Genomic DNA, 15639 nt, shown 5'->3' on the forward strand with positions numbered 1-15639 from the left:
AGACCGAAGAAAACCGAAACCGCACACGTAGAATATGTAATATAACGGAAATTGCCGATCGTCATTTCTGGTCCACAACCTTTAGCAAAACAACTTACGACTGACAGCAACCAGTTCTGAATGTATTTTAAATGGCTGATTTAGTCTCAGGCCAACCATTCTCAAAGTAAATTTAGACGGTTTACCAGCTGCAAACATGGTCAACCAATTTTCAAATGTTTTCTGTAGGTTATTTATACTTTAAATTGCTGAGGTGCGATGTACGAGTCAGATAAACCGACCTGAATGTATTGTAGGCGGTTGATCTACAAGCCAGGTAAACCAATTATTGATGTATCTTAGTTGGTTGATGTACGATCTAAGAGCAAGGTCAGTCATTTTTTCAATAAATACCTTGGAAAATAATTTTCGAAATAAAAACAAATCTTTTAGCCAGTCAGTGACTACCAGACGCTATATTGTGTAAAGACCGTAAGCGTATCATCGGCATACTTTTAACAAGTTTGTTTCTGAAGCTAAAAGACGAAGAAAAACAACCTCTGTGCAGTTTCCATAGAGTATATAAGCAAGACAGCAAATCAGAATTTAGAAGTCAAAGTAAGTCATAGTAAACGACCAATGAGAACTAAACGTACAGCTCCCGAATGCTACTTAAAGGATAAGTGTAGCCCCTATATATACGAAACAAGGGGCTGTAAGTTCGACCCCTTCTTACTCTAGATAAAACGTATTATATAACAGTCTGCTGGAGGAGTCGCCCCAGATCGGTTTCCGGCGGCGACTGTCATTATAGATAAACTTTAACACCGAATAGCCCCTACACAGCCTCATTAGTCCATTTGTAACGTTTGATTTAAGAAGATGTAAATGAGAAGGGAAACAATGTTGGTTTATGTACCATTTGTGTGTTTTAGCACATGTTTGATGCTGTGTAACTTGTTTTCAAAGGTGAATGAGAGATTTAAAGTTAGTGCATGGTGTCTTCATCAAATGTTTTTGATCAAAAGTCGCCATAGGACCCTACAACTGTGTCGGAGAGACGTTAAAGTCAGCAAACAAAATACACAGTAGCAGACGAGAAAAATCAATAGGCTGGCCTGTTTCCGCTGAACCGAAAAATTAATGGAATTACATGTAATGTGATGCAGTGATAGAGGGTAAAAATTAAATGAAAAGCTAACCTTTAAGTTAAGAACAAAAACTATGTCATGAAAAACACAGTATCGCCATTGATAGAGGATAGATGAAAATAAAGGAAGTAAAGGGCACAATAACCTTAATTCTGTCAGAATTATCTTCCGTTTTTTTAACTTTATTTTTAAATTCCTTTTTTTTTTTTGCTGAAGGTCATTAAAATATGAAACACCGTTCGAGCATTTTATAGTTCGTTTATGTGGGAGAAAGACGCCAGACGGCGCTGTGGATAGAAATTCTATTTAGTCGTCATAGCTTGAATTTACACAATTTCTTTTCAATTTCTTTCAAAATAAATGATGAAATTATTGACATTACAACACACCATTCTAGAAAATTCAAACGTTGGTAGAAAAAACGACAGACTAAAATTCACTCTATAGGTTTCCACTTTATATTTAGTCTTCAACGGGTAATATTTCACGGAACAAACACCAAGTCATATAAAGGCATAATTTGAAATATATACATTTAATCAAATGAAAAAATATAATCATTATATGACATGTCAATTATTATTCATGCACATATAATTGATAAAAAACTCCAATCTCACAAAAATTAACACATGTAGATCAATGACACCGGCTCCAAAAGATATAAAATACACTTAAAAACGCAAAAGTAAAAGACCCAGTAAAAATAGTATTATGGTAGAAGATAGCTGGAAATTTCTGTATTATTAACTATTTTCCGTAGTTATTACGAAACTTTCCGGCTGGCTTGTTTGAGGTTACAACACACTAAACAGCTGTTCTTCTTTATTCTATATAAAACTGACATATTTCCAATGGCAGCAACACATATCAGGACCCATTTTAAATGTCTATAACTTACATTTTCTTGAAGAATATTGTCAGTGCTGAATAAAAATCAAAAGAAAAGTGGGGGTCATGTTTGATGCAAGAAAAATATTTTCAGTCAAACACACAAACTGCAAAATCAGTTAAAAAATGAGACCCCAAATAGTAGTGGTGATGTATGATCTAAATTTCCATGAAAAATTCTGTTATGTTGTTATTTCATTAAGAAAATGCTACCTACATGTCAAGCATAGATCTGCCATGTGATGTTAGCAAAAACATTGCAACGAAAGTAAGGAAAATAGCTTTACATAGCAAAAAAGCTGAGGACTATTTGTATCCGCCATTATGCGACTACCATTTTTTGCGCTATTTTCCTATTTAGTGTCTGTATGCCTTTGAGCTATATTAATTAACAGACGAATAATACCGAAGAAGGGTACGGAGATAAGGTAATAATACGGAAATTACCCGTCCGATACCTTCATGTTTAAAATCTTATAGATTTTTTACAAGCATAATAAATTCATGCACTGAACTTAAGTACAGTTGGGCGAAATTTGGTGTATTTTTAAAAACTTTTAGCATATTGATTATTACAAAAGACAAAAGAGTCTTTCAATATTAATGTTTATAAAAGTAACAGGCATTAAACTAATTATGACTTGTGTTTATCAAACGTGCAGAATTACCTTTATACATTTGCCACCAAACAAAAAAAAGACAGAAAATTATAATTAAGTTTTTTATGAATACGTCAATACAGTTAGACATTCCAGGAAAGTTGTATTTAACTTAGTTATTAATACATTTGCAACACCCGATAAAACAAAAGTGTGTCGATTTTATTAAAGATACCATGAAAGTTAGATTTAATTTATTTATAAACACATTTGCAACACCTGTCAAATAAAATAGAAGTCCATCGATAAACGTAGAAAGCCATGGAAATCATATTAGTATTATGTATTAATACACTTGCAACATCCGTCAAAATAAAAGAAGTCCGTCTCAGTATCTTCAACATACTCTGCGTCGTCAATATCACTGATGTGTGACTTTAAAACTACAGCTGTGTGTAAGTTGTTCTCTCGGTAACACGTGCATCCAGTACACCTAGCCACCGATCTACAAATACAAAATTGTGTTTTGCCAATGTATTTCTACATCATTATAACTATTTTGTTGCGTGAAAAAGAGTTTTGAACTGCGCATGCGCAATTAGTATTGTAAACTCCAAATAATGGCAAAATGTAAATTAAAGTAATGTTCAGTCATTTCACCAAAATCCTTTTACAACTTTGACGAGTCGAAGTATGTGTCATCTTGCTCGAAGATCTGATAGTTCTAACAAAGTGTCCATCATGACAGATGATTGATAAAATGGTTGTTTTAAGGCTTAGATTCAGATTAAGACTTGGTCTTACATTTTGAGAAAAAAATCCAAACAACACCAAATCATAGAAAGAAAAGGTTGTTTCACTTGAAAATTGAACTGCTTATAAAACATGTATATTACTATACACAACAACTGTTCACTGATATATACATTGTATTCCGGAAAAGGGCTGCATAAAGGGACCACACTTTCGGACAGTTCAGCACCTTTAAAAACTCACCATTATCAAACAACTGTTACATATCTTCGTTTTGATGATGCATTTGCAATAATGTCCCAGTGCTGCAATTTTACATAACCAAGTTGAATAGTCAATTTTCAGCACTTTCTGACGCTTTGAAAATACCTGAGCTTTAAGCAAGACATGTCAGCTTTTCATCTACGAAAAAATATTTGAACTCGGAATAAACACAAATCCCACAGGGGTCCGTAACGGAGCAAGGGTATATGGAGATTTTTGGAACTTCGTCAAATCGTTCAAAAGGTCAGTTTTGATGTTGTCTGAAAGTGTCAGTAAATATGCCTCGGATGTAAGGTATTTCCGTCTTTGAGAGCTGCAGACCTAGACATTTCAGAAATAATTTCAAAATGAATTTCGTGTAATAAATGTTGATTGTACGGAAGCGTGAAAGGGCCATGTTTTATTACGTTACATGTGCGGAAAGGAAATCAAACATGTCTGCAATGCTAATAAATAATTGTTATTTTATTGACAAATGCCTTAAAATCCGGAAAAAGGACTTCAGGAAGCAATCATTAAATATTATTCTTTATATGTAGAACTGCAAAACGTGTACATTTGTATGTATTAACAATAATGTCCGAGCCCTAAAATTGATGAATAATTAACTTTTTCTTTGATTTTATCATTGTTATTATCTATCCGCCATATGCAAAATTTTAAAGATCGTCATGTGTAAATAATATCAAAAAGTTGTCCCCTTTAAAGAAAAAATCCATTTGTAAAAAAAACAATAAAAAAGTTCTAGAACCGATGTTAAACATAGTTATGTAAGATTTCGGTCCTTGGACATTATTACTAATGAGTCAAAACGGATAGCAGTTCTATGAAAATGGTGAGTTTGTAAGGGCGTTGCTCTATCCGAAAATGTGGCCCCTTTATGCAATCCTTTTCAAAGCATATATCGGTGCGTTGTCAACCATTTCGTTAAAAAATGTAGCAGTTTTACATCCTGCTCAATTTTCATACAAAACAACCCTTTCTTTCTATGATTTGGTGATATTCGAAATTCTTGTACCCAAATATGAAGCTAACTTTTCATACTTTCTGGTAATTTTCTGTAACTTTATCTGTGTACCCTGATTTATACAAATCATGCCTTGCTTCAGCAAAGAAAACTTATCAGCACGGGTTTTCCATACTTACGCGCATTGATGTTCGGCGAAGTACTGTCTAGCATCACTGAGCTGCAGCAGAGTACGGCTCACGCCGAATATATTTACTTTTGTACTGGGAAATACAAACTGTACTGACCTAAAATCAGAAAAAGAATAGTTACTTAAATATTCAAGTACTCCTGATATACATCTAGAGTACGGTCCATTTTAAAACTTTTCCGAAAACTAAAACCTGGTCATTTGAAACAAAGGCGTAGCCAGTACTGTGTGAGAGATTTAGCCTTGAAACTACGATGATAAGGGAGCGGGGAGTGTGAGTGGATGTTCTTTGTTGCAAACGGTAAACAAACCAGGAATGCATTTAACGTCATGTTATACGTTATAGCAAAATTTCGCACAAGCATTACCTTATGTATTCTCAGTTAAAGAGGGCACCAAGGTATTGTACTGAAATCCAACAAAAATACCACTTTTCTGTCAATATAAAAAAAGGAACGTATAAGATTAATCTGCCCTGAAGTATCGATAGGGGGAAAACAGGCAAAAAGTGCTTAAGCTTTAATTCAAAGGATACAGTGCGTTTTCTCTAAGATGTATATTTTCCGGAAAGTTTCATAAAGCCCATTACTATGGAATGTCCATTCAAAAACTACGTCTTTATACTTGTTCTTAAAAACCGTTCATAATGCAGTAAACAAAGATATTTAAGAAAATAACAGTTTTGATTTTAACTCGGTTTCATTTTGTCAATGTTTTAAAGTTTTGTCTTATTTAGTCTGCATTTTTCGTTTTTAAAATTCATTTTGATTATACTTGTAAAGTGACAAAGCTTTCAGCTGCCTGCAATTAAGAAAAAGGTATTGAATCGCAAAAAGACAAATGATCCTGTTTGCCTGGCTAAATACCGGTTGAATCATTTATTTTTAATTGTCCTGGATTCTTTACCACCATAACCCTGTTCTATGACAACTTCCCGTCACAAATGAGCGGTGGCGAATAAACGACAATCTTCACGGAGAGCCGATTATACGTCTTGCCCGCGGGATTTCGGATCTGCGACCTCCTCTTTGGAAGTCCGGACTCTACCTAGTGAGCAAACAACACGGGCATATCAAACAGATATAAAACAAAGGCATGATACACCTTCCAATACAAGGTAATAGATCCATAATGGCTATCGGCTATACCCGTGCCGTTACGTATTCCTGTTTGCTTCTTCGGCATTCTTCGGACACGAAGAGCATGGTTTGCCCGTAAAAAAAAACGGAGAAAGCCGAAACCGCACAAGTACAGTACGTAATATAACGGAAATTGCCGATTGCACTTCTGGTCCACTACCTTTAACAAAACAACTTACGACTGGCAGCATCCATGTAACACACCACCAGTCGCTTCTCTCCGGCGTCTAGCAGGAAATTCCCCTTTAAAACAAGAAAATCCGCACGTTCCATTTTGGGAAAATGTAACATTTTGAACTTTTGTCCTATTTTCAATTCCTTCTATATATTTTCGCAGATATAGATTTTGTTCAGTTTGGGTTCTAAAGCTACTAGGATACGCCTTTATTATATTTTCGCTTGTCAGCTCGGTCTTCTTTTCTTCCCTGAAATAAATATGGAAATATAAACGAAGCATACTTATAGGTTAGAACGGAATCAAATAAAATTTACAGGTTAAGAACGGAATTAAACAAAAAAACTGCGTAAATATATGAATTTCCTGGGAAGCAACAGTCTCTCCTACAGATTTTTAATTCACTGTGCTGTACTATACTACGTTGTACTGTACGTTCTATAGTTTTTGAATTCACTATTTCGTACTATACTTGAACTCACTGCGTCCTACAGTTCTAGAATTCATTACGTTGTACTGTATGTTCTATAGTTTTTGAATTCACTATTCCGTATTGTACTTGAACTCACTGCGTCCTACAGTTCTAGAATTCATTACGTTGTACTGTACGTTCTATAGTTTTTGAATTCACTATTCCGTATTGTACTTGAACTCACTGCGTCCTACAGTTCTAGAATTCACTACGTTGTACTGTACGTTCTATAGTTTTTGAATTCACTATTCCGTACTGTACTTGAACTCACTGCGTCCTACAGTTCTAGAATCCATTATGTTGTACTGTATGTTCTATAGTTTTTGAATTCACTATTCCGTATTGTACTTGAACTCACTGCGTCCTACAGTTCTAGAATCCATTATGTTGTATTGTACTTGAATTCCCTATGTACTGCAGTTCTTGAATTTATTGTTCGTAATTAACTTTGAATAAAAACTAGCTCATTTCATTATTGTTAGAATAACACATCAAATAATACCTCAAAAGAAAATATTTAGAAAATATTTTGATATTACCTTGTTTCTCTCCATACCAACACGCCTATCAATATCGCCGTGACTACAGACAACACAATAACTAGCACCACCTGAAAATGGTAATGTACGTACATATACAGTCTAAACATTTCATGAGGACCAGGTGTGAACTGGGACCATCCAAAATATCATGTTTAACTGTATATCTAACTTTATATCGTTGGTTACCCATAAAAAGGCGTGTCTGGAAATCATGACTTTTTTCTGAGATAGGGGGCGCTTCAATGCTTGAGAGTATAACGCGCGCGCATGCGCACACACATACACACGCCTATGCAGTAGTAAATAAATTTACTATATGTCCTTTATAAAATTAACAATCTTCTGAGAGCTGTTACACATAGCCAGGCCCATTTTAAAAAATTATTGCTAGCCTTATTTTCTTAAATGACCTATTAACTACAAAAACACCAAGAAAAGTAGGGGACATGTATCTTCTAAGATAGATTTGTTTTTGTCTGACAGATCAACATTTAATATCTTCCAAAATGTGGGTTTGAACACATGTTTAATAAGGTTTGTTTACATTTGTATAAATGCAAAAAACAAAAGCTGTCGCTATCAGTGACAAATGCCCCCGAAGCGTACCCAGGAATGCTACAGGTATGAATCATTTTGTGACCAGACAAAAAAAAAAGTTCTCAAAAGTAACATTGACCTTGAAGCTAGGGGCTCTGGTCTTGCGCATGACACATCAACTCATTATAGGGAACATCTGTGCCCAGCAATTTTAAAGATTCCTTGATGAATGGCAGAGTTATTGACCGGACAAGAAACAGACCCTGTTAACCTTTGACTTCTAAGTGTGACCTTGACCTTGAAGTTAGGGGTGTGGGTCTTGCGCATGACACGTCATCTCAAATATTTATGTCAAGTAAGTCTAAAATCCCTTCATGGATGGCAGAGTTATGGCCCGGACAAGAAACAGACCATGTTAACCTTTAACCTCTAAGTGTGACCTTGACCTTAGAGCTATGGGCCTGAATCTTGCGCATGACATCTCGTCTCATTATGGGAAACATTTACGCCAAGTAATTTCAAAAGTCCTTGATGAATGACAGAGTTACGAACCGGACACGAAACAAACCCTGTTAACCGTTGACTTCTAAGTGTGACCTTGACCTTAGAGCTAGGGGTCTGGGTCTTGCGCATGACACATCGTCTCATTATAGTAAACATTTATGCCAACTTATTTCAAAATCTCTTCATAGATGCATAGATGGCGGAGTTATGGACCGGACACGAACATTTGACCTCTAAGTGTGACCTTGACCTTGGAGTTAGGGGTCTGGGTGTTACGTTTGACACGTCGTCTCAATATGGTGAGCATTTATGCCAAATTATTCAAAATCCCTTCATGGATGGCAGAGGTACAGCCCGGACAAGAATTTACACGGACGCACACACGGGCGGACAGTGCGATTTTAATATGCCCATCTTCGGGGGCATAAAATCTCATTAAAAGTGCTACCAAAAAAATGTCAAGTATAAGTACACAATGAAATAAAAACAAGAACTAGCTTACATAAAACATGAAAAATGTCACTTTAAAAAAATGAGGATTTTCTCTTTCCGGCATTATCCGAAAGTGCTGAGTGATTACTTATTTCGTACTATTGTACCTCATTAGCATATTGATCATTATACAAAACTCAAATCTGTTTTATCCCCACTATTAAAACAAGATAAAACACGTGGAAACTAAAGAATTATATTCTTCTTACTTACAAGCACCCTCTGACCACTGCAGTCTCCCATTGTGCGTTACTGATAACTGAAACAGAAAAAAATCATTTTGATTTCGAACTTCTTTTTCAGATTGAAACAAATAGCTGGGGCTTTAATTAACATAACATCAAACAAACAAGATGCCCGGGTGTAGCTAGCAGGTCGGCGAGGTGGGCATATTCAATAACATAAACCTGTTTTGTCTGCGATACTGGCCGACCATTTGTTCTTGCTTTGGTACTGCTCAGTTTTTTGGAGACGAACTGTACTGTTTTTGTCCGAGGAAAGTTTTCCTGGACTGACTGAAAACATGCGCACTTTCCGGATAGTTTTTTTTTCTCGAAACTTTGAATTTAACGTGTTTGAAATACTGTTAACATGTTGTAAAAAGTAAACAGATCAGATAGGAAAGTATAGCAGTCTTCAGCTTTATAAAATGAATAGATTGTTTCATTTTGATATTCATGAGTAATTTTAAGTAAAGATATTATACTGCAACGCCTGGTGGCTGTTAAAATAAAAGCAATATAACACAAACAAGCTTATTCAAGCGTGCATTAATATTTTACATATAGAGGGAATTATCAGTGAATAATAATTTTGGATTGTTGATTTAATGACTATGGATGTTGCAGCATATTTGTTGGCAAGAAAATACTAATAGTAAAAAATGCTAGGCGATCAAAAACTTAGAAAAGAGCAAAACCAGGTGAACCAATTTGTCTAACCCCAACATTAACAATACGAACAACATGTTCTATCAGCATTATCAGACTCATCCACAATACATGTACACATAGACGCCTCAGCAACAGACACCTTGGGTAACCCCACTTGCACAAATGATAGCCCAACGGCCCCTAATGCTGCATCCGCCGAGTTATAACCAGATGATTTTTAAACTTTAGATGGTTTTAGACAGCCTGAGTAAGTTCAGATGAAACGAAAAAGAACGTGATGCTTCACTTTACACCCGCATGACCGAGACGAAGCCGAAGTCAGTGAGTCAGAACACATACTTTTCTGTTATAAGGCAAGTTATAATGTTGACTCCAAAATGTGCCAAGAACTTAAAAAAAAAAATGAAATTAATAAGTACATTTAAACATACAAAATACAATAGAAATTAAGGAGGAGGGGTGGGGTGGGGATTCGATACTTTATGGCATTACGATACAAAAGGGAAAAGCGCGGGAGCTATCTGGTCTAGTCACGTAATGTGGACTGGTTATTAGACACTAAATTTTCACTTGAGGAAGCCAAAGAGGTCTAGATTAAAGCTAGTGTTTGAATTTCACTGTTAGTGTGTATTAGACATTTTGGTTGATAAAATGGGAGTGAAAGTTGTTTTTGATGAAGTAAAACTCAATTTTAGTACAAGTAGTAATACAGGTCACAGCAAGGTGATTTTGGTGTGATTTTTCAGTAAGCAAAATTTTATGTGACAGAAAAAAAATCTCGTAGAAGATACATGACCCCTTCTTTTCTCTTCATTTTATGTGAGTTTTATGACAGATCTTTTTACTAATGGGAGAGAGAATTTTGCCTTGAAATGGATCTAATTATATGTGGCAGCTATGTGACAATTGCCCATTTTATCAGGAAGGTCTAAGAATCAGTTGTTCCAGATTTTATATAGAATATATAGGATATAATATTGAGGTTTGTAAGACCTTAAATTGTGAAAACCTGCGTAAATTATTGATTTGCTATCTAGGCCACAGAAGAAAAACTTGCTATTTTTCGGTTTAAAACTAGCTGAGCGCAAAAATGATAAGCGTGATGAAAAGTGATGAACGCAAACATGAACGGTGTGATAAAAATCTTAAACTTGACGGTTTTAACACGGTCCTATAACATGACGGGATTACAAGTACCAGATCAGGGACAGAATGAACACTACATTGCTCCCACAGAATATCCAGGGCAAAACAAATGAATAATACGATGAAGACTTTCTACAATCTATTTCAAGCTACATTTTGATTTTCACTGAATCATGAAACCCAAAGTTATGTTTAACGAGTATTCATATAAACGGATATGTCATCTAAACATTATTATAATCCATTATAAAGTGTAAAAAAAATCTTAAAATCACTGAACTGTAAATTAGGATAATAACTTGTAAACAGATCGTAACGAAAACATAATTGTGGTTTAAAACTAAAATGTATAGTCAAATGAGAAAAGGCCGATTTTCTCTAAATAGTTTTTATCTTACATTCCGCGGGAGTTATCGAAATGTGCAAGATTGCCTCTACGAACACGACTTTCTTGAAAAGTTAAGTTATGATATTTTGAACCACAGTTCTATAGAAAATGTATACTTGTCTGGAGACTTTAACTCCAGAAAAGACGAATTGCAAGAACATTTAGACGATACATGTTAGGATAGATTCTTGGACATCCCCATTACAGAAAAAAAACAATTAATATACATAGTTCAAAACCCCAGTATAAGAAAATTATGACCATAAGTTAATAGCACAAGTACCACGAACTAGTTATCGGGAATGGTCGCTTTGAGCAAGGAAAATATGGTAAGCATTGTTTCAGAAATAGATCAGGATAATTTGTTTACAGACTATAGAAACATATAACTTAACTTGATATGTGTATGTTTCATACAACTGAATTCTCTGCCCATATCCTTTTTGCTTACCCATTTCTTACGCTTTTTTCATTGCACATCATTGAAAGTAAAAGTTGTAAAAACTGTTCCGCAAGATATTGTAAATAGTGGTGGAAATGTTGGTGATACGATTTCAGATATTACAGATGCTATCTCATATAACTGTTATTTTGATTTTTTATAAGACAATATTTTCTATAAAACAGTCTGTACAAAGAATAGGGAAAGAAACAAGTCTGATGGTTTAATAATGAATGCCAAGTAACTAAAATATTATTTAAAAAAAAAAAAAACAGAAGGAAATGGGTGTTCAACATGGATTTCGGATTGTGTATTTAGCTTACAAAGTTACATTCATGTGGTCATGAGTAAGCGAATCTATGTTGTGCTTTTGAATATGAGAAAGCTTTTGACAATATTGTTAAAGAAGCTGATTCGTATTAACTATGAGAAATTGGATTCAGTTCTAGAATGGTTACAATGCTTGAGTTTATTTACAAACAAGTATCAGTATGTTTTATGGGTGTTTTCTAATACAACTGAATAATATTTACTGTGTCAATAGGCATAAAAACAAGGGAATCATTCTCCACAATACATTTTATACTCTTTTTGAATGTAATAGTTACCACTGACTAAAAACGACATTATCAGTTCCGCAATTATATGTGATTCCATTACGTATGGTGCATACTAAGCATAATGTGATGGGAATATCTTCAGTTATTAGACTGCCTAGGATACGGTAATACGTTATAATTTTGTTCATATCCCATCATAATCCATCGCCTACTTATCAAAGCGCGATGGTAGGATAGTATAATGATAGGATGGTAGGATCGGCGATGGTAGGATACCAGGAGAGCGGTATTAGTATGGTAGGATAGCGAAGACATTTGGATGATACGATGACATATTGCCATCCTAATATCCTATCATCGCTATTCTACCATCCTACCATCGCTGTCCTACCATTCCATTTTCATATCATCAGTCCTATGTCCTTAGCTTGTTAGCTTGGGGATGGATTGTGAATAGTAAGCATTGTTGTGCCCCCCCCCCCCCAAAAAAAAAAAACGTGTCAAATTGAACATCCTACAGATATTTCGTCAGGGACTTTCACATCACTTCTTACACATTGATTTAAAGGTAATTTCAATTTCTTTCAAATGACACTAACTATTATAACCCAAGAGAAGATGGACGAAAGCTGATGTTAGGATAGTAGGACGGTACAATTGAAGGATGTTAGGGTAATAGGATGACAGGACAGTAGGCGGGGGTGGGTAGTAGGATCCCTCTACGGTAACATGTGATATATACCGAATGAGTTATACTATCGAATTAAAAAACTATGTCCTTACGACACGTGCACAGAGCGTCGGATTTTTTGGAAGAATACGTTTTTACCTTCTGCGTAATAAGCGTCCACATTACTTGTCCAAACCGCAACGCCTTGCACATCAGTACAAATATGGGCAGTATAGTTTCTTTATTCCAAAATCTACCTTTAAATTGATACAAACGCATATTTCTGGGCAAGCTGATGGACTGTAACGATTCACGATTGAGGCAGTGCCTTATTTCATATTAGAGTGATGGCAGGATGTTAGCATAGCAATAGTAGGAAATTAGGGTAGCAGTATATAGATGACATGAAAATGTCGCTAGTGTACGAAAAACTTGATTGTTGTGTCAAAGTCAAATCATCCTTTATGTATTAAATCTATCTAGATGAGCCTGAAAAATGACGTCTTATGAAATATTTTAGCCTATCAACCCTGTCGGTAGCAACGGTATTGACAGAGCAAACAGGACTTGTCAACAATGTAATTCAAATACTTTTGAATCTGAATATATCACCTTTTGATGATTTGCCAGAAGTATAAAGATATTGAGATATACGTATAATATCTTCCAATTTTTTTTATCAATATGTTAAAATTTGAAATTTTATTGTCGACAGGAAACAGGAAACTACTAATTGATATTTGTAGATTTATCCTAAGGCTTTAGGAAGCAAACAATTTAAGAAAATAAATATATATAATATATATTGTATCTAACGATTTTACCATATTCATTCATGCTTTATGCTTACATTACGTATACTGTTCTTTAGCTATGGAATATGTCATGTCGAGTTTGCTAAATAAATATTCAAGTATGACTGCTTCAGCAATCGAATGTGAATAAACAGTAAAATTATATTATACACTGCATGAGCTATTGACAGAATGTAGGGCATAAACATCATTATGAAGCGGTAGTCACACAATAAAATGCTTGTTATGATATTATTATAAACAGTTTCAAAACTACTTATAATGATTTGTTAATCTTGCATATGTAATATATAGACTGCTATGTGTTTTTGTGCTTATGTTTTTATATTACTTGCATAACCTACATTACGTACGAAGAAATTGAACTCTCGACAGGTTTACAAAAATGTGCAAGTACGTTGTGTAAGAAAGACAGAAATTACATTAAAGAAATTCTCATAATTTTTATGAAAAAAAAAAGGTGTTCGCTTGTTAAAGTAGTTGATATAAGTTTGTAATCGACTTACCTCTAGAGTTTGTTGACAAAACTTCAACCCACAACAAAAGTTTGTGATCCTGGTCGAATACAAATATGACTATGAATAAGTTTATTATTATTTCATCAATGAAAATCAAATACTGTTTAATAAGTCATTGCTATTTTTATGCAAGGCCACATTATTAATTATAAAAATCTATATCCGCTTTGAGGTGAAAAACATCTCAGCTAAATATAAAAAGAGGTTAACCCATTTTGTTTCGATTTTCAGATACTATTCACAAGAAACTGAGTAGGCGGTTATCTGTTTTGAAACTTTTGATGCTGATAATGAAAGGTGCGACGTGACTCAGGATTTGGGGAACGTCAGGATGTCAGATAAAACTATTGGTCGCTCAACCCGGATTTTACGGTTGTGAACATCGATGACGTAACATCCATCCATTAATAACATATTTTAACTTCCTACATCACCACTCGGCCAACACCAGCATGTCTTTAGGTCACTTAATATAAAGAAATCAGCATGATATCTAAATTTTAGTCCTCATTTATAATGTGAAAGAACGCTTAAATTGTTTATACCATTGCTGTAAAAACTCTAAACGTGTATTAAGGTTTAAGTGTTTAGCTGATTACAAGTTTTTCTTTTTGTAAATTTAAGCAACCAAGATCGGTGAAGATCAACATCGTCGCATACTAAGTTTACTGCGGTTGAATGGGCTACATGCTTGACTAACACTTTATAAATAAATGATGGGTTTGTATACGACGAGGGTTATTCAATGCAAATTGACCTGGTATTTTATTTGACGTTGTCACAGTCTGTGGTTGTATTGATATTGAAATTTTTATGCTTTCTTTTGTTGTCCATTTCTGTATTTTATTGCTGTTAACGTTCGATTTGCAACAGTATATAGCAAATCGTCCACGTGTGGTTACTTTTTCAATGCCCCACGTTAGTCATTCAAACTATGGGAAATTCTCAACTTTACGCCAGAATTAGTATCCTTCGTGTGACGTTGATACCAAGCCCGCATAAAAATATGTATGAAATCATGCCATTCATAGTAGTGTTGGTCTTTTAAGAGCGATGTTTTGATAAAGTGTCTTCTTAAAGAGGCAGCTATCTCAGTTGGCTTATATGTACACATTTACCAGCCCGAAACATATGAGCCCCGCCATGAGAAAAGCAACATAGTGGCTTTGCGACCAGCATGGTTCCAGACCATCCTGCGCATCCGCGCAGTCTGGTCAGGATCCATGCTGTTCGCTAACGGTTTCTCTAATTGTTATAGGCTTTGAAAGCGAACATCATGGATCCTGACCAGACTGCGCGGATGCGCAGGCTGGTCTGGATCCATGCTGGTCGCAAAGCCACTATGTTGGTTTTCTCGTGGCGCGGCTCATACCTTTAACATGATGTTAGACAACAGGTAGATAGGCAACCGATACCCACTCTTTAATAAGCAGACGAGCTACAAAAGGGAATCGAACCATCCACCTGAGTGATTTTTTCGAAATTTTGGACGAAACGATTTTCAAGAGATGAAAAAGAAATTTAAACAATTGCAAAACGATTACTCGTATAC

At 35.1% G+C, this 15639-nt stretch overlaps 1 protein-coding gene across 1 annotated transcript; it reads right to left on the bottom strand.

Moving 5' to 3' along the window:
- Positions 1-1565: 1565 nt before the first annotated feature.
- LOC123539107 (uncharacterized) lies at positions 1566-14530 on the bottom strand. The gene is made up of 6 exons (XM_053529947.1): positions 14076-14530; positions 8869-8914; positions 7120-7190; positions 6113-6358; positions 4784-4891; positions 1566-3125 (listed from the first exon to the last, which is right to left on the bottom strand). Exons 2-6 carry the CDS (start codon positions 8896-8898, stop codon positions 2960-2962), a joined length of 621 nt encoding a protein of 206 aa, XP_053385922.1. The 5' UTR covers positions 8899-8914; positions 14076-14530; the 3' UTR covers positions 1566-2959.
- Between the last annotated feature and the right edge of the window lie 1109 nt (positions 14531-15639).

The sequence above is a fragment of the Mercenaria mercenaria genome, chromosome 18, assembly GCF_021730395.1.
Source record: "Mercenaria mercenaria strain notata chromosome 18, MADL_Memer_1, whole genome shotgun sequence".
Taxonomy (NCBI): Eukaryota; Metazoa; Mollusca; class Bivalvia; order Venerida; family Veneridae; genus Mercenaria; species Mercenaria mercenaria.

Bases quoted from the DNA above. Each gene is read 5' to 3' on its own strand.
- LOC123539107 (XM_053529947.1), bottom strand. From the start codon at position 8,898: ATGGGAGACTGCAGTGGTCAGAGGGTGCTT. The intron at 6,359-7,119 runs GTAATATCAAAA...TATTTATTTCAG, and splicing joins TTGGTATGGAGAGAAACAAG to GGAAGAAAAGAAGACCGAGC. The intron at 3,126-4,783 runs GTAAGTATGGAA...TTGTATTTGTAG, and splicing joins TTCGCCGAACATCAATGCGC to ATCGGTGGCTAGGTGTACTG.